General features: G+C 41.4%; 2 protein-coding genes across 2 annotated transcripts in view; both read left to right on the top strand.

Moving 5' to 3' along the window:
* faf1 (Fas (TNFRSF6) associated factor 1) overlaps positions 1 to 12276 on the top strand; it is a 58210-nt gene extending 45934 nt beyond the window's left edge. Inside the window, exons 16-18 of the mRNA XM_027290138.1 lie at positions 446 to 523; positions 3956 to 4171; positions 11180 to 12276. Of these exons, the coding sequence (XP_027145939.1) occupies positions 446 to 523; positions 3956 to 4171; positions 11180 to 11263 (378 nt within the window). The 3' untranslated portion in view covers positions 11264 to 12276. The remainder of the gene's footprint in view (positions 1 to 445; positions 524 to 3955; positions 4172 to 11179) is intronic.
* Positions 12277 to 14952: 2676 nt separating this feature from the next.
* dmrta2 (DMRT-like family A2) lies at positions 14953 to 24816 on the top strand. Its single transcript, XM_027290139.1, has 3 exons — positions 14953 to 14968; positions 22697 to 23363; positions 23773 to 24816. The coding sequence occupies exons 2-3, from the start codon at positions 22901 to 22903 to the stop codon at positions 24657 to 24659; spliced, it is 1350 nt and encodes a 449-aa protein (XP_027145940.1). The 5' UTR covers positions 14953 to 14968; positions 22697 to 22900; the 3' UTR covers positions 24660 to 24816.
* The last annotated feature ends 228 nt before the right edge of the window (positions 24817 to 25044 follow it).

Genomic DNA, 25044 nt, shown 5'->3' with positions numbered 1-25044 from the left:
CTGTCTACATGAATCTGTGCGCTCGGAGTTAGTTGTGATATACCAAACAGTACAGCTTCTACTATGATTTTATATATATCTGTGTTGCTATTAAAGCTGTAAGTTACAGTGCAGTTACACCTATTCTCAACTTTTATTACTATTAATCACAAAAAGCATATTAATGAAATACAATGACCCGAGGGCTGAAAAACAATTAGTCCATGACCTGATTAGTCAACTGACAGAAAGTCTTTTGTCAAGTTAAATATTACATTTGTCAGAATTTGATAATTTACTTTTGTCATTAGCTTGTATTCGATTTAGAGACTTAAGTGTCTGAAAGTTGTATTCTAATGAAATATCAGTAATAATCATTCAAAGGAAACTTAACAACTTGAAGGAAAATTAACAACAGTCTTCCGTGTTGCACATCAATTAACTGTTACTTTTCTTTCTTTTTCAGAGAGAAGCCCAAGAGAGAGAAGAGGCCGAGCAGGTTCGCCTGGAACAAATGAGAAAGGAACAGGAGGAGGAGAAGGAGGTGACACATTATACCGATTTCCTAAATTAATATTCTGACTTAATCAGTGCAAGGCTGATTTAAATGTTTTTCCATCGAATAGTGAATACACCATTGTGCTGCCGTTTTTATCTATCCGTCTTGCTCTAACTTCACAATAATGAGTCAATTAGATTGTGGTTTTTTGTGAAACCTGCCAGTCAGTGAAGCATGTGTTGTGTGGGTGAACAGGCATACAACCATTTCACAAGAGTGAAATGTCCTAATTACAGTGAGGCCCATCCCGGTAAATGTCACCTTCCATACACACAGTTATTGTTCTGTTTAACTGCTTACCACTGGTATAGCACACAGCCTCGTATTGAAGCCCGAGTGAACAAAAGACTGAGGCAATTCATGTACACCGGCTTGTGCACAAACACACACACACACAACCTAAGCAAACACACATTCACTTGACAACAATTATTGTATGTGAAAAGGGGGTACACACACACATGCAGACACACTGTCACGCATGCAGGAAAAACAATACTTGTCTGTGAGGATGGCACCAATGTTGTAATACAGTCTATAGTAATACAGTGTAGTGCTCGCTGATTGTTGTTTACTCAACAGCAGGGAGCCTGAGGGCACTGAGAGGTATTGGGTGACCCGGCTCGCTCAGGTGATTTGTCACTTAAGTTAAATAGAGAACAACAAAAGAGTCCCAGGCCGGGCCTTCTTAATTATATCACTGTAGTCCACAAACCAAACTGTGTATGCACGCTTGTGTATTTTAAACAACAATAGCCACTATGGCCTCGTGTTTCCTACTTATATCAGTTTTCTCTACTCAAGCTTGGTGGTTTCCATGGTGTCTCCTGTGCTAACATACTAGTGTTGTGCTTGTGCTACACTCGAGATATTCATACATACGAGAGCCAACAAAAGCTGCTGGATCTGGACAATGACAACTTAAGTTTCTGTTGGGAGGAAACGGGAGGAAAAGAACATTTCGACACGACATTGACATTTTGCAGTTATTCTACTAATTAAATGAGCGATTCCTTTCGGTTCTTCATTTTTGATTTTGGATGGGAAAATAATCCAAACATGTTTTTATAAATAAAAGCCAGTTTAAATACCAGTGATGTAAGAATAAAAAGCAAAAGCGTTAACAATATTCTTTAGCTGCTTTTACCATCTTGAGACATCACATTTTCTCCAAGAGATAAAATAGGAGAAATTCATACTTAACAGTGTCTTCATTTACTATTTAAGTTAACATGCGATTTTTGCAGACATTTCAAAGTTTATGGTGGCATCTGTTTCTTTTGCCTTTCCTGACTTGCTGTGTTACTTTTCAGATTTTCAGCATTTTTGCTTTAATTTGCTTTACATTAATTATTAATTCATTAATTACATTAATAAATTATCAAAATACAGTGTTGTTGAATTGAATCTTAACTCTTGAAGCTAAGAAGTTGAAGACTCGACCATGTATTGGTTTCGATTTCACAATAACGTTTGTGTTGTTTAGAGTTGAGTCAGTTATGAGGTTCCTTATGACAGAAACTGCAGACACAACAAAAACATCAGTTGCCACAAGAGAACAGCCAGTGCTAGTGGGAGTGCTCTCTCTGTGATTGTGTGCCTTTGTGCGAAGAAGAGTGAGATGAAAGTAGGAGCTGGTGAATTGAGGGGGTGGGTGTTGCGCCTGTGTAGGTTGACTTTACTATTTACCTCCTTCATGGGGTCTTAGCATACAGTTGTGTGGCTGTCAGGTGCACACCCGTCATCTGTTTGCTTTCTGTGGTTAGCCCAAGCAGAGCTGGAGAGGCAGATAAATGGACGGATAGATGCTTCTGATTATTTGTGTGGAGCAGCCTGGGCCTGAGGCTCGGCCGGACGTGTGTCCTGTGGTTTCTTTAGGGACGCTACCTCTCACTTGTGTGGGTGTTTATGCTTGTGTCTGTGGTTGACTGTCTGCATGTCCACCACCACACACACACACACAGACACACTCCTTTCTGTTATTTATGTGTGCATGTGTGTAAGTGTCCCCGGGGGCCCCTTTAACTCAGTCAGCATCAGCTCTTTTACCTGAGGGAGCTGATGGCGGAGTGGCACGCGTGCTACCCTGCCCACCCAACACCAGAAGCTGCTAATGAGCTACTGTTGTACACTCTTATGAAATATAATTGCATTATGGTGTGTAAATAAAGCCGGGGCGTGTTGTCACAGCATATGCTCCCCGGCTGGCCAAACAGGAACAACAAGCTGGGGGAGGAGGAGGAGGAGGTGAGGGGGCAGGAGCCGAAAGAAGACGAAGGCTCATGGCTTTAGAGCTGATTAGCTTTACTCTGGAAGATGACAGCCGATGGTTGTCTTTGTGTAGATAGTGTTATTAGATTAAGTATCTATAAAATAAGCTCTCAAATCCTGAAACAAGACTTTAAACAATCTGGTGGACACGGAGATATTCAACAGGCAAAATCTCAGATTTCCCAAACACACTGAGCAACAACAAGAAGGCATGAAGCAGTAGGAATATACTTGGCTATTTTTAATGTACCAAAATGCTACTTGGCAACCCTCTGAGCTACGCCATGCTTTAGGGAACAGGGTGAGACGCAGGGCAATTAATTTAATAAGATTCTCAGGACAAGAGGACCTTTCAATTAATGTCAGGCAACAGTGCTGCAATCAACTTCTTGGCTTGTCTTTTTGTTTGGATAGTGTCGTCATCTTCATAACTGCCAGTGTTACTGTCTAATCTCTGGTTTAAATTCACAATAAACAGAGAGATGGGGCTAATTTTTCATAGTTACACTTTGTTGAATCTCAGATTTTTTTCTTCTTCTTGTATTTCAGAGGACTTCGTATGAACCTCCTGGCTTCCTCTCTTGCCCTTATCCATTTAATTTTCATAATTGTGTATTTTACACCACTGTGATTTAAATGAGCAAACAAATAAACATAAATGTTTATCAGGAGGGCATTTGCCCTCTTTTTTTTAATACATTCCCCGTTAATTTTGTCATTTTAAATTAATTTAATTAATACCTACCCTTTAATTTATTACTAGTATTATTACTTGTTCTGGCTATGCTGTCAACAAACTGTAAAATATATAGAGACTTTGTAACTGTGTAATAATGACAGCTGCACTAGCACCTGTATGTAAAACTTCTCTCTTCACACAATGCTGCATCACTACTATATCTTGAAAACATGTTTGTTCTGTACATTAATCCTTCTTTTTTTTTTTTTTACATTTTCCTGATTGATTTTTATGTTTTTATACACACAGTATATATGTTAATTGTCCAGAATGTTCACAAAAATGAAAATTACCTTTAAGCAGATAACAGAAATCAGGACATGTGTCTAGTGATTCTGAAGTGTCTCCACAATCATCAACGTGCTGCACTGACCAAAATACTGGATTTTCTCCACCCCTTTTTGCAGGCAATCCGCTTGTCATTGGAGCAGGCCCTACCGCCAGAGCCCGATGAGGATTCAGGAGAACAAATCAGCAAACTGCGAATCCGCACACCGAGTGGCGAGTTTCTGGAAAGGCGTTTCCTGGGCAGCTGTAAACTCCAGGTCCTCTTCGACTTTGTGGCCTCCAAGGGATACCCCTTTGAAGAGTTCAAGCTCCTAACCACCTTCCCTCGTAGAAATGTGAGTGTCATATCTTAATCTCTCACACAGAAAGCAATTAAACCCTCATTAACCCATTCTGCTTTTTTTTTTTTACGAAAGGGCATTTAAAAGTTGAATGTTAAATTCACAAGTGGAGAGAGAAAAACTTTTGAATTATCCTCTTGTTCTCGTTTTCTTTGCTGTCTTTTCATAACAGTTCTCTGCCCGCACAAACAAGTGCTCAGTTCGTTCTTATTGCAGAAGAGTAGCAGCAGGTTATGAAGGGTTCTTGGCCACAGCTCACATCTCTGCTGGAGAGATCCACAGCTGTAATTGGCTTTTCCATCTGGGCCTGAGCTAAACCTTAGGGTGACGTGAGTGGAGAGCTGCAGGGACAATACACTAGTTAACAATCTGTTGTGGCTGATTGATGATTTAGTTTTTTTTATTTTTTATTGTTTGCATGCTGCAGCAGCACTGTCGTATCACTGCTTTTGTTTACTCGTACCTGTGATGGGCCGAGTTAAGCCAACTATTTATCCATGCACCTGTGCGCATGTATTATTCAGTGAATATTAATTAGTATCAGTCTGTTGTGAATACAGTACACGACGGCTGTGTTAAGATACAGTTGTCAGCACTAACAGTGGTATTCTCTATGGCTCTTCTGCTGACGCCCGGCAGCACTCAGTCAGCTAGTGATTAGAGGGCTTGATCGCCGCGCTCTGTGGTAGCAAGCTAATGAGCACTGTTTTAACTACCAGTTTAATTAGCCATGCTGCTGGAAACAAAAATGGGATTTCCATTAATCAAGAGCGGAGTGCATGTGAAGGGGTGGGTGAGTGGGTGGTTGTGTAGAGGTGTGTGTGTGTGTGTGTGTGTGTAGGCTTGCCCAGGCAGTGTGCCATCGTAGTCTTCAGAGACCGCTGGGGCACAAACACCTCAAACTAACACACACATTAACGCGTAGCTCACACTCTTCATTTCGTCACAATCACACACTTCAACACATGCACAAATATTTTCAAGCAAACACATGCCCCGCTCACAACTTTGTCACTTAAAGGATTCACAGTTGTCTCTTTATAATCAAGAGTAAACATGTGTTTGAGACAGAGATAAAGATGTGTCTGCATCGCAGATGAAATTCCGGCAAAAACAGGATGGGAGGATTAGAGGGGGTAGAGAAAAGCGAGAAGAGGATGGTGAGTGCAGAACTAGTGGAAAAAGAGAACAGAGAAGACAAAAGCCTAAACAAAGAAAAGATTTAATCAGAGAAACAGTCTGAAAGAGAGAAGGATAGAGAAGACAAGTGGAGAAGATATTAAAAAGAAGAAGATGGGAGATAATTCCAGAAAACAGAAAGGCAAGAGATTTGGGGAGAGAGAGGAGGGAAGCAGCTCAGTGATAGTGCCAGTATGAGGCTGTGAACACAGGCCCCTGTCTAATCCTGCAGCTCTGTGTTGTAATTAAATGAGAGGGAGCATAGAAAGCCTCCATCCCGTCCAGACGCTCTCACTGTTGCTCTGCCAGGATCAGAGGATAGAGGATAGACCACTATTGCATTTGTAATACTGCACAACTGTTGAAACCTTCTTTCCCTTTTCTAGTTTTCAGCAGCTTTGTGCAGTGTCACTCTTTCTTTTAGACGTCTCCCTCCTCGTCAGGCTCCTTTATTTCATTTCCATTCGTTTGGCTGTGACACAAATCGGTGGATCTACTCAATCCAACTTGAGAGAATTTAATGAAGTTGTGTTGAATATTTTTTTTTTTAGCTAAAACCCACAAACATTATTGACCAAGAGAAAGGACTAACAGTGTGAGTCAGTCAGTTTATTCCCTTTTTGTAAATTAACTTTGGACAGTTTGAGATAGAAAGTCAGATCAGATGTCTTCGATTCACGGTTTCTCCACCTTCCTGTAGCTTTGCCGATAAGTGTCTATTAGTCTCCAATTTTTGGGCTGCGTCTCTTCCTCAACATTTGGTATCAGTGGCTTATCTCTTCAGCACTACAGCAGGCCTTACACTGGCATCATTTGTACTAGGCTTAGCCGTGCTCAGGGAACTAACCCTTTCTCCGTTTCTATGACTGTCAGTGAGTTTGAGGAAGGAGGGGGAGACTTTTAGTGTTTCAGTTTTCGGCTCTTTCATTCAAGAATTTCCTCCTTTTTTCTTTGATACTTGTTGAGCACAAACCACTGTTGAACGGCCTGAGGTCTTCTTCCTTCAGCTCGCGGTGAACATGTTTAGACTGCCTGTATAATAATCTGCAGTCAGTTCTTCCTGCCCGGCCACTCGTAGACACCCAAACACTGTCAAACCAACGTATTAGTTTTCTCACTGTGATACTGTACTCTATTTCACCTTTTCTTAATCCTTCTTCCAGCTCTGTCAGTGAATTGGCCCAAATAATTCTTAAACAAAACCTGAGATGCAGAAGAAATAAACAATGGCACAGAAGAAGCTGTGTTTTGGACTGAAATAGGTTTTACATCTGTTATTCTGGTGTATTTTGTTTTTCTTGTCCCGCTATCTGAACGAATCGTATTCACAGGAAGAGCTACGACGGTTTATTTTAAAAGAAGTATCACTCAAAGTTGCTTCCTCGGGACTGTTCTTATAATCTCAACATAACACACACACACACACACACACACACACACAGAGCTTCATAGAGCTGAATGGCATGCTGCTTCATCTCTGAGCATGGATGTGAAATGTTAGGTCATTTACTCAGGCCAGTATGTCCTCCACCACTTAACAATGTGTTTAACTGGATGTTTGAGCTTCACTCTGCAGAATAATTCTATGCAGACGCGAGAAGTTTGTTTTCACAGTTATCTTCTGAAGGATGAAATTTTGTCTGAGCTCATCTTTAACATGCGAATGCACAAGCTGATTTTGTGACAATATTCAACTTGCTCAAATGTAATCTTGGGACTCTACACATACTGTTAAACTACTTTTTTTTTTTTTTATTAAAACATTTATTTATTCATATATTCTGGATTTTTCAAGGAGGCTAAAAAGTAAATTTTAGCTACATTTAACTAGATAAGGGAGCATTTTTTAAGGAAATTTAAGGAAAAACACAAATTATTATTCAAAGCAGGGTTTTTTAAAATTTTTTATTGAATGTCTTAAAACTCTGTGTTAACAGCTGAGTTTTATCCTAAGGCTCACAGCCCCCTCCTCACCTTCAGCCCTCTCCTTTCCCTCCCTCTGTCTTCCTTTTCCCTCCTCTTTCCTCCTCCTCCTGCCTCTTTTACCTCCCTTCTCACACAGTCCCCGTCTCTTGTAATTACATTTTTGTAGTGCTCTCTAGCCTTTCTCCATGTGCCTTTTCACTTTTTCTCCCGAATCTCTTTTCACCCTTAAGAAAAAATACCCTTTTAAAAATGTATTTCTTAAACATAAACTGGTCTGTCTTTGTTTTCTCTTCCCTGTTTTTCTGGGGGGGGGGGCTTTCCCCCTTAGTCCTACCCCCCGTCCAGTCTGTGCGGTGCATTTCTCCCTTTGAAGTACCGTATTCTGGTCTGTTCTTTTCTGTTCACGCCCCGGCGCTACGTGCTGTCAACGCTCCTGGCAGCAGATAATGATCTCCCACTGCTTTTGTAATTGGCCAAATAAACACTTGACAACACTAGTTTAAAACAGACAAGTTATTTGGTTTTAATTAACATAGTAAGGCCTGTAATGGCTTCATTAAAAATGCGTTATTTCAGCTGCACGTTTGATTATGTTGGAAGCGGACATCTTGAGGGCCTGTGTTTATTTTCCCTTTCTTTTCTTTCACGGCCGAGCATTGCTTAGTGTCGCCTCGGTATCAGTGTGTTTTATTCATTTGAATCAAGTGATTTACAATTGTGGTATTTATTTTAAACTTTGCGTTAAGTGCTAATTATGTGGTTTTAACCGTTGAAATCTGCTGTTTGATAATGCCAAATACATGGGGTTGATATTAGCTGATTTATTTTATGTCACACAATTTTTCATAGGGAAATAAAAGACAAAATATCAAAGATTGCCGAGAAGCACCATCTGTCTTTTTAATTGCTTCCAGTTTTAAAATTAGGCTTTTTAATGCTGAGCTTCCAGATCTTTAGATTTTGCCTCAGGCAGGCAGAGTTCACTTCAGTTTTTATTCTGTTAATTTGTGTATTTCTCATAAACAGCTGGAAAACCTGTTTTTCCCTCAAATGCTTAAATGAAACGAATCTTTTTGAATTAATTTCATCTTTTAAAATAGTCAGACAGTTCCCTAATTCAACTGATTTAATCTATATTGGCTGATGAAATTATATTGACTCAAGGTTAGAAATAAACTGCTAAGCAGAAAGCTAGATTTTGTCTGTCTTATGTATGTATGTATGTTTATATGCATGTATGTATGTAGGCACAGGAGGAGAGAATATAGCTTAGGCAGAGCAGAGGAAAAACAACAGCTTTGTTTGTTGACAGATGCCTCCATGCTTATGGTCTGTTAATTGGATAACAATGTAAACAATCACCGATGGCGCCCGTCTCCTGTGTCATTGTGGCATCTTGTTTCCCTGCTTTCTTTTTCAGAGTCAGATGCTGCTCTCCCCCCGTCGTCCCTCCCCGGTGCACTACAAGCATAAACTCTCATCCCGTATTCACTAAGAGCACACACACGCTTATATGTAGCCTGCAGACACACATCTACACACACACACACCTACACACACACACGCACACCTGCTCCACCCCAAAGCCTCATTTACTCCTACCTGATGCTGTGGTGTCATAACAGCCTGTCGGGTTCATTAGCATGGCAGCCATTTGCGACGCGCTGCTCCTGAGGTGGGAAAAGGAACGCAGAAGCTCTGTTGGTCGTTTTCCCCACCGTTGGGATGAAATATGTTTGCAGAAAACACACACACGCACAAACACACACACACACACGCCTTTAAAGACGCACACAGATTTTTACCTCTTTTCATGGCATCCTGCTCCCCGCCGTGCTATGAGGCAGCTGACGAGGTGAGGGGCATAAGGTTGATGTGGCAGCCCCTCCCTGCCCACACCAGGCTCCCGGGGACCCCGCTGAAAAGTCAAGAGTCTAAATGACACGTTTAAATGAGGACAAGGAGATGAAAGACATGGAGTCAAAGACATTCGCATGGTGTGACATTTCCAAACACCCATGGGAGATGGATAGGTTGTCTGACGATGATATGTCCTCCTCACGTTCCCCTAACTTACTTCTTTTCTTCTTCTCTCTCTTTTCACGGGGTCCTTGAACCGCCTCTAGTTTTACAGATGTGCAGTTAACATGTTTTTCAGGAGCTAACTCAGACTCTTACCATGCAGTTTTTAGATCATTCAAAACATAGATGAGTCAGATTTCTTTCATGCTTTGTAATTTAAAAATAAAAAGTTAGCAGTGCTCGCTTGATTCTGTTCATTTATTAGGATTTGTGCTCGATCTCTTTTTAATACTTGATTGTTACGATGCTAATAAGACTTTCGTGTATACGGAAGGTGAAGTTGTGGTTCAGTTCATGGTCAGAGTTCACATTTCATTCCTTCCAATCGTCTGTCTCGGGCCTCTCACTCTGCTTGTTGTGAGGTCGACCTTTAACCATGCGAGCACGCCCTCTGAACTTCTACAGCAGGTACAGGGAGCTGGTTAATTATCCCGCTGTGAGGTTAGAATAGGAGCCCTAATCAGAGGGGCTGACGCAGCAGTCATCAGATAAGCCCTGGACACATCTCAGTGTCACACCACCTCGCCCCTCCAGCCCAGGTGTTAGATTGGCCCGATGTAACACAACCCCTTCGGTGATTAGCTCACATAAGCTAAGAGGCTCACAGTGCTGGTGGGTGTCAGAGCGAGTCGGATTGTCCGGTTTTAAAAAACATAGGTCAGACCCCCTTCATGTCAGCTAACACGATCAACTCCGTTGTGGGTGGCACTGTGTTATTACTCTGTCCGTGGACAATAGCTGTCATGCAAAGTGTTGAACACAGATAAATGTTTCTGTCCTCTACACCAGCAGCTACGTTCCTGACCTTTGTCACGGCTAACATTAGTGGTTATTAACCATCATTGAAGTTCTCCACACACACACACACACACACACACACACACACACACACACACACACACACACACACACACACACACACACACACACACTCCTGTCCTGTAACCTTCATCAGTTTGTTCTGGAGTGGAGCCCTTTTAAGAAAACAAACCCGATGGTCCTCTTAGGGAAACAAAGCTCTAGCTGCTCAGATTACTGCCTAGATTTTTTTTTTTTTTGTAAAACATGATGTTAGAATAATACACACCAAGTACAGCCTCTCTTACAAACACACACACACACACATACATTCAAAGAACTGAGCTGTAAAGCTACACTGTCCTCCTGTCTGGATCACAGGGCATGTATGGTGAGACAGTCAGCACAATCAAAAGATTTCAGTAGCGCAAAAAGACTGAGGCTTTGTCCACACTAACGTGGATCATTTAGATATTATGGTTGAACTGTAAAATGTTGTAGTATTGTTGCTAAGACTGGTGTGTTCTGTTCACTTTGCTGAGCACTTTTGGTTAAGATCTCTTTTCGTATTTCGGAAAATGGCAGCCCAGTGTGGATGGAAGGCCAAAACCAGAGAAAAATTTAAGACATTATGTCGTGCTGAAACAGTTCGTCAATTGATGGATTAGTCCATTGGCAGAAAATCGTATGTCGATAAATTTGCCGATTGTTTGCTTTTGTTTTTTTTAATACCAAACATTTGCTGATTCCAGATTTGTTGGGTCCATTTCCTCACATGTGAGGATTTGCCACTTTTCTCCATTGTAAATTTCTTATCTTCGGACTATAAAGAAGATGATGACAGTTTCAGATCTGGGAAGTTGTGACGGTCATTTTTCATGATTTATACTTTTTTTTTTTTTTTAATACTTTTTTTTTTTACTGAAGGAATGACATTTTAATTTATAAAATATATATTTATATGTCAAATTAATTGCTGAATAATTGTTAAGCAATGTTGTTGCCGTCTCTTCTCAGATCACCCAGTTGGAACCAGGGTCAACTCTGCTGGAGGCCAAGTTGTTTCCCCAGGAGACACTCTTCTTGGAGGCTAAAGAATAGGAGCTGGCCCTCTGATAGCTGAGAGGACCGACTGACGGACTGAACTGGCTGGACACACACTAGTCACCGAGCATGGGCCCCCACCAGTCTGGGCCTACAGTACACACACACACACACACACACACACACACACACACACACGTACGTACACATACATCACACACAACCATCCTCTCAGACGTACATGAACACACTGGCATGCACATCCAGTGACACACAAGTGCAAGTAAGCTTCTCTGCCCTCGGCCTGGTCGTGGCACATGAATGCCTAGTGTACACGTGTTGCACAGAGGAGCAAAGACAGTATCACAAGCACACAGCCAAACATTCACCTCCCCCCCAAAACCTCCTCTCTCTCCCTCCTCCTTCTCTCTCTCAACTCCTCTCACACACTTCACAACTTCACGTTTCCAACTGCTGTGTCATGGTTTTCTCTCCCAACACGAACATAACACAGTACAAAAAACAGCATTGAGAGACTGAGTAGACAAATCTTTGTCACAGGAAAAAAACAAAAAAAAACAAAACAAAAACAACATGGACTTGTCCCCCTTGTTTCCACATTCAACACACCAAGGCTGCTTTTTTAGAACATGGTTTTTGTGTTTGAAATTTCAAAAAATGCTAAAAAAATGAAATAAAATAAACGGCAAGAAGAAATGTTGCCCGGCAGGAGTCTGGGCTGTCTCATCTCCACCTGTATTTACCCCCTGAACCTTCCCAAACTCCACTCTCCACCCCCTCCCTGTCCTTCCCTGACCCCACCTCCCAACCCCTGAACCCCTCCGTCCACTGTCTGCCGCGGGGATGAGACATGATGGGTCACCTGCAGCATCTGCAGTCCGCCCTTAGTCTCTCCTCCCCCTGGTTTTAACATCCACTGCTCCACAAGCCAATGGGTTGCTCAGTTTTCAGTTCTTTTTTTTCTTTTTCTCTTGATCCTTTTTAAGTTTGATGCTGCATTAGTTTTAGTTTGATATACATTATATAAAATATATGAATATGAACATCAATTTGTCTCACCCGGGAATCTGTTGAAATACATCATGACACACACACACACACCAGTTTTTAAGCATTTGATTTAGATTCTCTTAAACTTTTATAAGTCTTATAATCTAAAGGGAAGATAGGTCTTTATATCAAACTTTAAAATCAATTTAAATTTATTTAGAGATTTCAGATCTGAGGTTTCTTGGCTGGCTATGAAATTGTTCTCAAACCATTGTTGGGTTGTTTGGTTTAAACTGGTGAGACAGCAGAAACCAAACTCTGAGTCACATGAACTAAATCACAGATTTAGACTGTGACTGGCTGCCAGAGGTCATGGTGTTCCTATTGATGTTCAATGTCTTATTAATATCTGAGCTGTGAGCAACAAAACAAAGAGGTTTACACGTCGAGGAATTGTAGAACTACCGTTTGCAGACCATTTGCATATTTCTCTTTCACAAATGTTTTAATATTCTCACTCACACCTGGTAATATCAGCCACACCGGAACTAATTTCCTGCCTTCGGCAAAGAGAGATCACGCCGGCTTAGCCCTCCATCTGTAGCAGGGCAAACCAAGCAGAGTCAACGTCACAAACCCAACGGCTTCAGGGGGAAAAAAAAGGGACAGGAACTGAGTTGGAGATGTTTACTGAGGTTCAGGTTTGCAGTGGACACATGGGGGGAGACAGGGAGACGGATAGCATGCGATATCAGCTATATATTAACATAACACAGACTGGGGATGTTGTGACAGGGTGTGCATAGTAGACCTCCAAATGTTAATTTTTACACATGCTGAAGGAGTCTGAAAATGATTTCAGCTGGAACAAACAATGTATGCATGTACACGTTTTCTTCATGGTGAACACGTTAAACGTGGTCCTGACCGTGTTAGAAAGACGGCAGCAAACTGAAGTGAGTAAAAATAGTAAATAAATAAATCCAGGGATATTTTTTAACTTAAGTGGCATCATGTTTTTGTTTTTTTAGTAGAATTATGGAGACCCTGTGATCTCTCACTTTTCTAGTTGCTGTAGTGTTTGTATGGAACATTGGTTATATATTTGGAAACGGCAATTATGAGAATATTTTACTTTTAAATGAATTGGTTTTAGAAAATATTATGCTAAATTATTAAATACTTGTGATGATGCAAAATCATTTTAGTTACTTAAACAGAGAAAGCTGAAATGTAATCATTTCTACTTACTACTACTAATAATCTTTACACCGTTCACAGTTAGACTTTAGTGGCTCTACATTTGCATTTGCTAGTGCAAATAACACTTTACCTGACCTAAAAACTGCGTTTTGTCTCTTTAGGGGAACAATGTAAGGCACTATTTAATCCAAAAGTAGTTGAAATCTTCTATATGAACTGGTTTCGATGAATTTAGATTAAATAAGTGGAGGAAACCAAGTCTGTTTAAGATGTTTTAAGTTAGTCTAGTTTCAAATGGGAGTTCTGTGAGATTCAACTTAATCCTTGTGGGTGAAATAGACAATTATCTCCTGAATCCCTGTGAGTGCTGCCGTCAAATCCTCTGGTGTTTATTGTTGGAAAATAGAAGTCTGAAAATGTCTTATAAGTTAACATATCTCTGGTAATTCAAGTGTACTTAGGAAAAAAAAAACTGCGACTACTTGTTCGATACACACGGTGAGTATATCACACAAGCATACTTGAGTGTTCCTGTCAGTTAATCTGTGGTCGTCTTGTTTCTCACGCGAGGAATGAGTCGATCTAATGTGCTCAGCCAGCCACACTTCCCTGGGTTTGACCAGACAAGAGATGCTGCTTAAGGCACTGACAGAGAGAGAGTGAGAGAGAGAGAGTGACAAAGAAACACAGCAGGACTAAATCTCTTGACTTTCTCTCTCTTACAAAATATATAGATAGTAATATTTAAGCATTATTGTGAAACAAGGTATGACAAAATTGTGAAAATATAATTGTATTATTAATTTAATTGTATTTACTAGGAGATTAAGTTTTTAATTACTATTTATTGCCTACTGCCTAAAACTATGTTGATTGGCAATGGGCAATTGGAAAAAATGTGGCCTTTTAAAAGCTCAAGGAACATACTACAAATAAACAAAATGCTGATTTTTTTTATTTTAAAATAATAAAAAAAATCGTTGGCTTTGACTCAGTCCATGAAATTCATGTATTGTGGCAAATTTGCAGCCTTTTGGGACATCCACTTGGGGAGCCTTACTGTAGCCGTGGCCTTGACTCTGGCTGGCTCTGGGACTGATGGATGGAGAGGATGAAGCAGCGTTCACTGCAATGGCAGCAGGAAGACATAACAGGTAACAGAGTACAAATGATCCTTAAGTGATCTGATCACTGGTTGACAGAATATCCTGCAAACAATCGTCATTAAAGTTTTGTTGTAGTCTTGTGCCAATACTACATCTGTGTTTCTCTATTTCAATCTCCTGATGGAAACATGCAGTTTTAATTTGGTTTTTGGCCAAAAATATGGCAACATAGAGTCCCTGAAATCTACCAAAAAACTTAGTTGGGAGTCTTTTAAAATTGACCAGTGAGAGTTGGAAATGCTCTACAGGTAAATGTCTGTGGGTGACGTGTGTATTACTGAGATCTACGGTTGTATGTGTGTGTTGGCCGTACAGACACGTGCAGCTCAGGGCGAGGGCGAGGTCACAGCAGGGCAAGAGAGCTCAGTGAGCGTGAAGCCGGGTGAGTTTATGCAAGAGACAAGACAGGTGCATCTCTGCTCGTCTGTCAGAGTGTGTGTCCTCCTCGAGGGAACAGTGTAAATAGTGCAGCTCCTCTCGAGTGTGAGATTACAGTTTCTATCACGCAACTTTTTGAATTTGAATCTGCACAGGCATGTTCCTTTTGTACCGCTGCATCTGATGATGGTGATGGGCTCGGAAATGCCATTGAGACATAATGATATTTCTCTCTCATACCTGACTGAACTTGTCATTAGTTGTTTTTTTGTTTCAGCAAAAAGGTAATCAGGTTTTTAACTGTGTGAGGGAAAGAAGTATGACAGTTGTGTAACAGGGGTTTGTCAACATGTTAGTTAAGTTTGTACTTTTCCGATAAGTATTTAAAGCTTGGATTAACCAACATATTAAATATTTGTCATTTCCTTTCACACAATACAACACTACTTAAAAAATGTGACAATCCCGAGCATAAAACTAATTCAATTTTCCATTTTTTGAAGAAGCTTAAGTGCACGAAACATCCTTTAAAATCCTCCCAAAATTTACACCATAATTGGCTTTTTACTTTGACTTGCAACCAGTTTTCTTTTATAAAGAAGACCTCACTGTTTGGACTGTCTTTTTTTGGACATATTAGTCAAACCTTGGCTGGATGTCTTAATCAGTGCCTTCTAAAGCAGCGCCCCTTAAATCTGACACAGGGGGATGAGAAAGTGTCTGTGTGGTAATGAGCTTACTCTGCCGGCTTCCCCGCCACAGATTCAGTGGTGACAATATCAGGTTGCTGTCTTGATTCTCTGACGACAAAAGAGGAAAGCGGTCCATGATGTTTAACCAGCTCCGCCGGGGTCAAGAATGCAGCCCATTGGCGAGGGAACAAAATTCCTGACACAAGTGATCTCTCCTCCCTTCTTTTGAAGTGGGACCCACTGAGATCTCAGAGTACGCCTTGCTCCCCGAATCACAGGATCTCCGCTCGCATCCCAGACTGGCCTAACCTGGAGGGTCACCCCAAGTTTACTTTCTCAGAGACGGCGGCCCTGCCCAAAGAAACAGAATCTATGCAGCTTAAACTGTTGGGTGGGCACAAAAGGGGGGTCATCTCTTCCCTCTCTGTCTCTCTCTCTGTTCACAGTACTGTTTGTTAATGACACAATAGACATGGAAAGACTTTGGCTTTTATCTTGGAAGAAAAAAACAAAACACATTTTCCTTGCAGACACGTAACCAATCTGATTTTTAAAAAATCTGGCTTTGAAATAGGTCTAAGGATCCTTTTTTAAGGACTTTAACATTTATACACTTATTTTGAGAGACCAAATTAAATCCCTGGTATTCCAAGGCGCTGTCACAGCCTGTTTCATGAGGAAATGCTCCCAATAGTCCGAATAATACAGTCCTAATTTAATAAAATCAGCAAATAAAAAATAAAGAAGGAAAATGAGTTCAAGTAGGAAAAATTATAAATTGATTAAATGATACGGTCTGTTTTAATTACCTGTTACTATTAAAACATTTTCTTCTTTCTTCTAATATACCTGGGAGAATACACTGTGTGGTAGTCAGAGCTGAGCCTGTTGTCTCTGTTCTGCCTGGCTCAGGCTCCAGAGGTCAGTGCAGTTTTATATGGGGTGAATATGTTTTAATAAAATACACATGCAGCCCTTAATGAAGTGCTATAAGCTTTGATCAGCCATGCAGCAGACCTATAGAGTCTCCCTCGTGCTGTCTGCTGTCAGTGTTAAAAAAAATAAAATTAGAAAACAATTCGACTTGTGCAGCCACATTCTCCTGAATCCATCAAACATCGATTTAGCGAAGCCACTAATTTTTTCTTCTATCTTGAATGAATGTGGTTTGATTATAGTTTTGTTTTTAGTGGAAATCTAAGCAAGGTTTTGTGTAAAACAGATCAACAAATCAACAAAATAATTATAGTTTGCAATGTGGTTTAAATGGGGAAAAAATCATCTCAGATTATAGACTTGCTGTTTAGGGTGCTGCTGCTGCACTGACAGGATCATATGATTTGTGCCATTAAGTGATAATATCTTTAAAACCATCTGGCAATCAATCAGCATTGTTCATATTTGATGCTGAAGGAAATATTCCTCAAAAAAAGAAAATGTATTGATTATATTCAGTCCATGAATACATTACATTATGTTATTTGGACATTAAACCAGTACACAAGCATCCACTGCTGGCCGGAGTGGTGCTGACTGTACCAGGGGGTGCTAATGAAGAGAAACCGCATCTCAGCTGTGGCAGCAGGTCTCATTAGAGAGAGATGTTTAAATGTGTCCCCAGCAGTTTGTGAACAAAATTCAAAAGCTCCTTTTAAAAATAATTTACAAAACAAATGTCAAATTCTGTAAAATCCTAAATAAAAATGTTTATTTTTCATGTGGCGGAAAAACAATGAATGAATGACTATTATATATATATATATATATATATATATATATATATATATAATATATATTATATATATATATATATATCTATATATATACACACACAAATGTGTTTAGAAATGCTTATTATCTTTTAATTAATCATTCAACTACATGCAGAAGTAACACAAAATTACCCGCATAGCTGTGACCAGTTAGGCCACTTATTAAATATTGATGCACTAATAAAGTCTGGATCTATTAATAAATGATTAAAACAAATAGGACTTGTTCCAAACTTCTTATTGCATTAACTTCTCTTGCCTATAAACGTGTTATCAGTGCAGCCCTCGGCCTCTGTCGGCTCGTTGCTCAGTTCATTTATAGTAATGTTCCTCACACAGATCCGCTGCAGAGGCCTTATAAAAACCTGTGGTATTCGGATTATCAGCCGCATGGGATAAAGCAATAAATGGGCCAGTGGGGTCCTGAATGGGTGCAGTGGCGTGAAGGGGAGTAATTACAGCTTCATATTAATTGTGTTTTTTTTTCCTCTCTCTCCTTTCTGAGTGCACATAGACACACACACACACACACACACACACACACGCATGCATGCATACACAGTGAAGCGAAGCGGTGGTGACATCTAGGAGGGCCAAGTCTTTGTGCTGAACACTTCAAGTTTCAAAAACAAGGCCAATTGAAGCGGCGGAGCTCAAAGCCGGCACCATTGTAGGCGAACACATTGAGTTTTGATTGGGGACAATGGTGTTTCTCAAATTTCTAGCAAAAAGAAAGCCATACTCCATCTGTGATCTCAATGAGCGCCTATTCATGAGCTTCCTTCTTTTCTGCGCCATTCGTTGGTGGAGAAAAGGAGGCAGATGTGGAGGGATAGAGCAGGGGAGAGTGCATTTTAATTGGCTGCAGTGTGTAGGTCTGTCTCTGTCTTTTTTTTCCTCTCACACACACACACACACACACACACACACACACACACACTAGATTTATATGCCACTATAGGGCTTGCAGAAGGGAGAGCTAGAGAGCCCAATAATCTCGCCTTGTTGATGAACACTTGTAGCCCATTCATTAAACAAAGATAATCCCTGCCAACCTACCTCGGGGGCACAAAAACGGTATTTTTTTTCCCTGTGTGTGTGTGTGTGTGTGTGTGTGTGTGTGTGTGTGTGAGAAAGAGAGAGAGATTGCCTGAGTGCTGGCCAACAGCTTTGGCAAAGTAGAGACCCTTCACATCTTTGAAATATTCATACGCCATGGCAGGGTTATCCCCCATTTACAAATAAGTGTTATTCTAGCGGGTGAAGAGTGATGCTTGAGAGACCTCTCTCTGCCTCTTCAGCTCAAGTGTTTGCAGCTCATGGCCTCAACCAGCCAATCCTGCTGAAATTTATCCGGCATGGCTTGTTTGTCTTTGTGACTTTTTTTTTGCAAAACCTGGACTGCAGGCTGCTAACCAATCAGGAGAGGCTCTTTTTGAAAGTATTTAAGTACTTTTACTCAAGTGGAGTACTTAGTATTTCCATTTTCATGTTTTTTTTTCTACTCAACAGGTGTAGTTACTCTATAATATTATAGAACATGCTCCACCTCGACCCAGAAATATTAAAACCAACCTTTGCTGCAGTCACAATCCAGTAATATAATATACAATGCGCTCAAAGATGAATATATACATGCATAAGTACTTTTAATATTGTTATATTATTAGGTAACTGTTGTACCTCATACTGGAGGATTATCACTTTCTGTCAAATTCATTTCATGCACTAGGATTAGTATAAATGTTGATCCTCATGTGTGACAGTGTGCACATTATATGATTACAAATCACTATTTTTTTGCAAAGCTTTAATTTCTGTTACTGTTCTGGGTTATAAACAAAGTGTTTAATGTGCCTCCAGCCTCCACCGCTCCCCTGACTCTGCCCTTAAAGGAATGCATTTAGCTTGATCCATTTCCCCGGCGCAGTGGAGCTGCTGTGACGTGGCAGGTTAACAGCCTCTTGTCTTATAAGCCCGGGCCCTGCTCGGTGTGCCCGTCAAGCGTGTAAATACTTCTGTTAGAAAAAAAAAAAAAATCCGTGCGTTTCTTTTCTCCGCGGTCCCCTTGTCTAACTGCTACTCTAACCTCTGCCTCTGTGTGATAGAGCCGGCTGCTGCAGCGGGAGAGCGCGGGAGGGGATCCGGGCCCAGCCGGGCTGCAGGCGGGGCAGCGGCAGTGGGAGAGGCCGCTAGAAAGCCGCACCGGGGTGCAGGGGCAGCGGAAACATGCTGCTACATATGTTGGGTCAAGCATGGCCTTTGTTGTGATCTTAAAAGGGTATTAAAAACTCAATCGTCTGTAGCCTTCCTGAAAGAAATGAAAGCATCGCATAGTTTTTTTTGATGCATAGGCCTAATGAAGTGGTTAAAAGAATGTTGGATTTTCTAAGTGCTCACAGTCACTTTTAATTGCGCGGGGGGCCTTTTTAATTGGACCAGGGGGAATAATAGTGAACATAATCCCTATCATAATGCATATATTTTTTTTTAAAAACTTTCCGTTAGGCTCAGCCAAACTAACATGAAATCGGTGATAGTTAAGTATTAATTCTCTATGATCAAATATAGCTCCATAAACACTTGTCAAGTCCAAGTGACTGTCACTTAAATTCCACTTTTATCAGCAGTGGAAATAGCTGATATCATGTTTTCCTGCAGGAACAGTCTTTAACTGTTCTCTTTGTTTAGAGGAGCCAGACTTTAATGAGACGAGCAGGCTGTTTTTTTTTTTATTTCTGCAATCATTCATCCTGAGGTGAAAGTATATATATACACGCCTGTAATCTCTCCAAGGAGCGCCGGGGCCTTCTCTGCAGTTTGCAACTATCACTTGAGCATGCAGGACGGGCGCAATTTTCATCCGAGTGAGCTCCTCGCCCATGCGGATAATTACTTTGAATGTCAAAAAGATGTAGTTTTAATATCGTCTCTATTAGCCTGTTGGCTAGGTAATTAAGGTGCAGATGACAGCGGCGAGGGAAACAGATGGCATTTGCTTACAGTGATTCAGAAAGTAAACAATGAGCCTGGGAGGGGGAGAGAAAAAGAGAGAGAGGGAGAGAGAGAGGGAGAGAGAGAGAGCTGCACACCCAGCAGCCATTTCTTCCTCCATCAGCTTCAAGTTGTTGTTCTTCACTAAGACTGTCGTTATCATCCTCAGAGGGGACCGATTGTTTTGATTTCCCACAAAAAAGAAAAAAAAACATCTCTAACTTTTTAATCTGAATTCAAATAACCGCAGGAGTTTGTCTCCTGAGTGAACAGGTGAGGGAAGCAGGTGCTTTGCGTTGACTCGCCCTTTCTGTAGCTGCGCGCGTCGTGGACTCGTTAAATCTGCGGAAAGCCTTACAGTGTTATCGTTATAGTCAGTTATTAGGAGGCGACGGCAGGACGACACAGCTCCCAGTGATAAGACAGAAGAAATTCTGATATTATAGACAATAAATCAATTCTTTATTTACCACTGATAAAGATGGAAATTAATAAATGAAGAATAAAGAAAAAAGAAGAAGATACATTTAGGGAACTACTTCGCGCGCAGCTTACCTTTCAAATACTGAAACAGAGGAACTAGTTTATTATTTTTTCATATAGTTTTAATAAGCAGATTAATTCTAACCTGTAGACTGCAAGAGATGAATTTAATTAGACTTCCGTATATTTGTGGATAATAATAATAATAATAATAATAATATAATAATAAATGTTACGTGTGTTTATGTTTAGAGTGTGTTTGAGAATAAGATATACAGTAACTAAATATAAAAATAACATTTACAACAACAAACATTTCTATCCAACAATCTGTGTGCACATTTTCAAATCAAATTTTAAAAAACACCAAATTGAAAACGTTTTTGTTTCTAATTAAATTTTAAAGATGTGTTCAAACTGTGTGTTCCTCGTGCAGCACGCCGTGTTTGGACTGAACCGAAAAATGAGCAACAATTTTCTTTTTTCCTTCGAGATGTTTAAAGGCGAATAAACATTTTGTATAAATATAAAATATAAATATAAATATTGTTTTTCACATTGTATAAAAAAAACACAAACAACGAAATAAAGACACAGTTTGGTTTGAAATGCTCATTTAATTCACGACTCCACACAACGAAACTCATCCATCCATCTCTAGATCTGTAACCGCTTATCCTCATCAGGGTCACGGTGAGCGAAATTCAAATATTAGAAATAATAATATCATAATTTGGATCCACCCTTTTGTAAAAAAAAGAAGTTTGTGTGCTAAGTTGGATTTTTCTTTCCCCCTCTCTTAACGAGACTTAATGAAATAAATGTTGAATTAAATGAAATTGTCAAATACATTTGGTTACATGTGTAGCGAGCACGAGGCGAGCTTATAAATTGGACAGGGTTAAACTCTCCGTACTTCTCCTGCAGCCGAGCTCCAGTTCACCATAAAACATCATCGATAGCTTCACTCTCTCAAGTCAATATCTCTCTCTGCAAATACACACTGTTTTTTTTTTCTTTTTCTGACAGATCACATTTTCTCTTCTTGAATCAATAAAATAAATGATACTTACCTTCCAGGCTGGTGAGCTTACAGTCACGCATCATCTTTATGCTGGAGGGAAATATAAACTAGTGAGCAGCATAAACACGTCTGCAACTTCATGTTTAAACTGTCGGGCCACATGATACAGATGATTTCTTGAGGAATATTACAGAAAGTTATTGTAAGGGATGAAAATGTTCCTTCATGTTAGGGCTGTTGTTTCAAATCATAGTGTCCCTGTTTGTCATCCTACAGCTGCATAGATGGAATAACACAGGCTGTTGTTTTAAATCTATAAAACTCTTCTTTTTTCTTTTTTTGGGGGTGGTGGGGGATACATCGATTTTTAGCTTTCCGGGATCTCCCGGATTCTTAACACTTGATATTTAGAATAAGAACTCAGGTGGACACAGTTGAAAAAAAAAAAAAAAAAGAAAGAGGCAAGCCAATCAGATTGCTCCTTCCCCCTTTGGCCAATGACAGACGCCACATTGTTGTCAAATTTGTCTAATGGAAATGTAGGAGCAACAATAGAGAGGGGAGAGAGGGATCTGTATCCACTGACAATCTCTGGAGGAAGTTAGTGTCTCAGGCTGCGGCGAGTAACAACCTCGGCTCCTCCTGGACAGTTTAAACTTTCTATCGGGGAGGAATGGTCGCTCCTGTGCGCTCCTGCTCTGCTCGGATTTAAAGTCGACTGTATCTTCACTTCTTTTTTCTTTTTTTGGCTTCTTCTCCTTCTCCAGATTCCTGGTAGAGTTTCTATCATTTCTCTGCATGATAACCTCGTCAGTAGACAGACATCGTTGACTTCACCTGTTGCCCCAGAGATGTTGAGAACCGCTGAGCAGATGTGAGTGGGCTCCTTAGTTTAACTCAAACAAATCAGTTCAGAGCACAGTTTTCTTGTTTATAGTTTAATCAGGTCTAAATCAGTGAGGAACAAGGGCATGGATCTGAGATCGGAGCTCCCCACAGTCTCCTCCGCCTCACAAGTTCACCCAGGAGCGGCAGCAGCAGCGGTCGCGGCAGCATCCATCCCGGTGTCCATGGCCAGCAGCCTGCTTCGCGGCCCTCCGCTCCTGCTGCGCGCCGCGGACAAGTACCCACGAACCCCGAAGTGTGCCCGCTGCAGGAACCACGGCGTGGTCTCCGCGTTGAAGGGCCACAAGCGCTACTGCCGCTGGAAGGACTGTATGTGCGCCAAGTGCACTTTGATCGCCGAGAGGCAGCGAGTCATGGCGGCTCAGGTGGCGCTGAGGCGGCAGCAGGCGCAGGAGGAGAACGAAGCCCGGGAGCTGCAGCTTCTCTACGGCACGGCGGAGGGACTCGCCCTGGCAGCCGCCAACGGCATCATACCACCGCGTCCAAACTACGAGGTGTTCGGCTCCGTCAGCAACGAGAGTAACTCAGGTGGGTGGAGCAGATTTACAGCTAGAAAAGTTTTTTAAAAATCCTCCAGACTTCAGCTCTGAAATCATTTTTTAACAGCATAAGTGCTGCAGAAGAAATCCAGTTATGAATGGACTTATTAATAAACATCTATAAGTTATTCTGTCCATTTAAATTCAACTGTTAAAGGCTTTGGGTGAACTAGTACTGCGGTTACACAACAGATTGTCTGTAGGTGCTTAGAGCAGTGATTTCTGGGTGACATATTAATATCGACATGTATTTAAACTGTCCCAGTGACAGCTGTTCATTTGGTGTTAAATCAATGATCAGTGATCAGTGTTTTCTCACTTTTGTCCTCTCTTAAGTCACATGTTGGCACATTTCATCCCTCATCTTACACGTTGTGATGTTGTGACTGTGTCAACAGATTCAAGTATCCAGAAGTATGAACTCTTTCCAAAAGGCCAGCTGTCTGGATCCGCCACCCCTCAGCAGACTGTGGGGAAACCGGCGTCCACTGAGAGTGACTCGGCCCCGGGCATCTCGTCTCCAGACGGCCGGCACGGAGGATCGGGTTCAGAGAATGGAGACAGCGAGTCTTTCATCAGCTCGCCGGTTTCCAAGCCTTTAAAAGACGGAGGGGAGACCCCCGGCTCAGTCAGCTCCATTGGCTCTGATTCCGGTTCTGAGACCGACAAAGACGAACAGGAGCCCTCTCCATCCTCTGCGGCCTCCCGGCACATGAACGCCATCGACATCCTGACCCGAGTGTTCCCCAGCCACAAGCGGAGCGTCCTGGAGCTCGTCCTGCAAGGTTGCGGTAAGGACGTGGTGCAGGCCATCGAGCAGATCCTCAACAACAGCGGCGCTCAGGGCTCCAACAAGGCCGGGCCAGATGAGACGTGGACTGCCGAGAGGATGCTCCAAAACGCACAGCAGCCTCCGCCTTCCTCTGCATCCACAACCGCCCCGACGAGGCCCATATTACCTGGAGCCATGACGCTCAGTAACCGCTCTGCGTTTTCTCCTCTCCAGCCAAACGCCCCGCACTTCGGCGCCGACCCCAGCACCTATCCTCTGGGCACCCACCTGGGACTCAACCCGCTGCGGCTGGCCTACTCTGCGCACAGCCGGGGACTGGCTTTCATGACGCCCTACTCCACCACCGGGTTGATGCCCACCCTGGGCTTCAGACCCCCGATGGACTATGCCTTTAGCGACCTGATAAGGGACAGGACAATGTTGCACAAGGAGCAGGGCTATGCCACCGGCCTATATGGTCCTTTGGTCAACAACACGCCGGAAAAACAGTGAGGCTGGTGGACTGACCATAGAGACACATTCCATTGTATTTGTAGCCACAAGTGTTGAATATTCTGGCGAAAATCTGTGATGTGTTTTGGCTACAGGCTACTGTACATAATAGGATTATCCAGCGTGTAGTCAAATGGTCTGAGAGGAAAAACAAAAACAAAAAAAAAACTAAACTCACTTATGTGTAATTTTCAAAAATAATTTTATATGTTTGAGTACAAACGTTTGGATGACATCCCCCATGAATGAACCTGATTTTTCCATCAATAAAATAACGTGAAGCTGAAAAAAAGATATTTATAGACTCCAAAAATAAATCACCATCAAGCTGAGGAAGTAAAAATCAAACTCAGCTGCACATATATGTACTTTTATTACTGATTTT

The sequence above is a fragment of the Larimichthys crocea genome, chromosome XVII, assembly GCF_000972845.2.
Source record: "Larimichthys crocea isolate SSNF chromosome XVII, L_crocea_2.0, whole genome shotgun sequence".
NCBI lineage: Eukaryota > Metazoa > Chordata > Actinopteri > Sciaenidae > Larimichthys > Larimichthys crocea.
This window is presented reverse-complemented; position numbering and strand designations above follow the sequence as displayed.

Coding starts and splice junctions, on each gene's coding strand:
- dmrta2 (XM_027290139.1), top strand. CDS start 22,901: ATGGATCTGAGATCGGAGCTCCCCACAGTCTCCTCCGCCTCACAAGTT. Junction 23,364..23,772: donor CAGCAACGAGAGTAACTCAG/GTGGGTGGAGCA, acceptor CTGTGTCAACAG/ATTCAAGTATCCAGAAGTAT.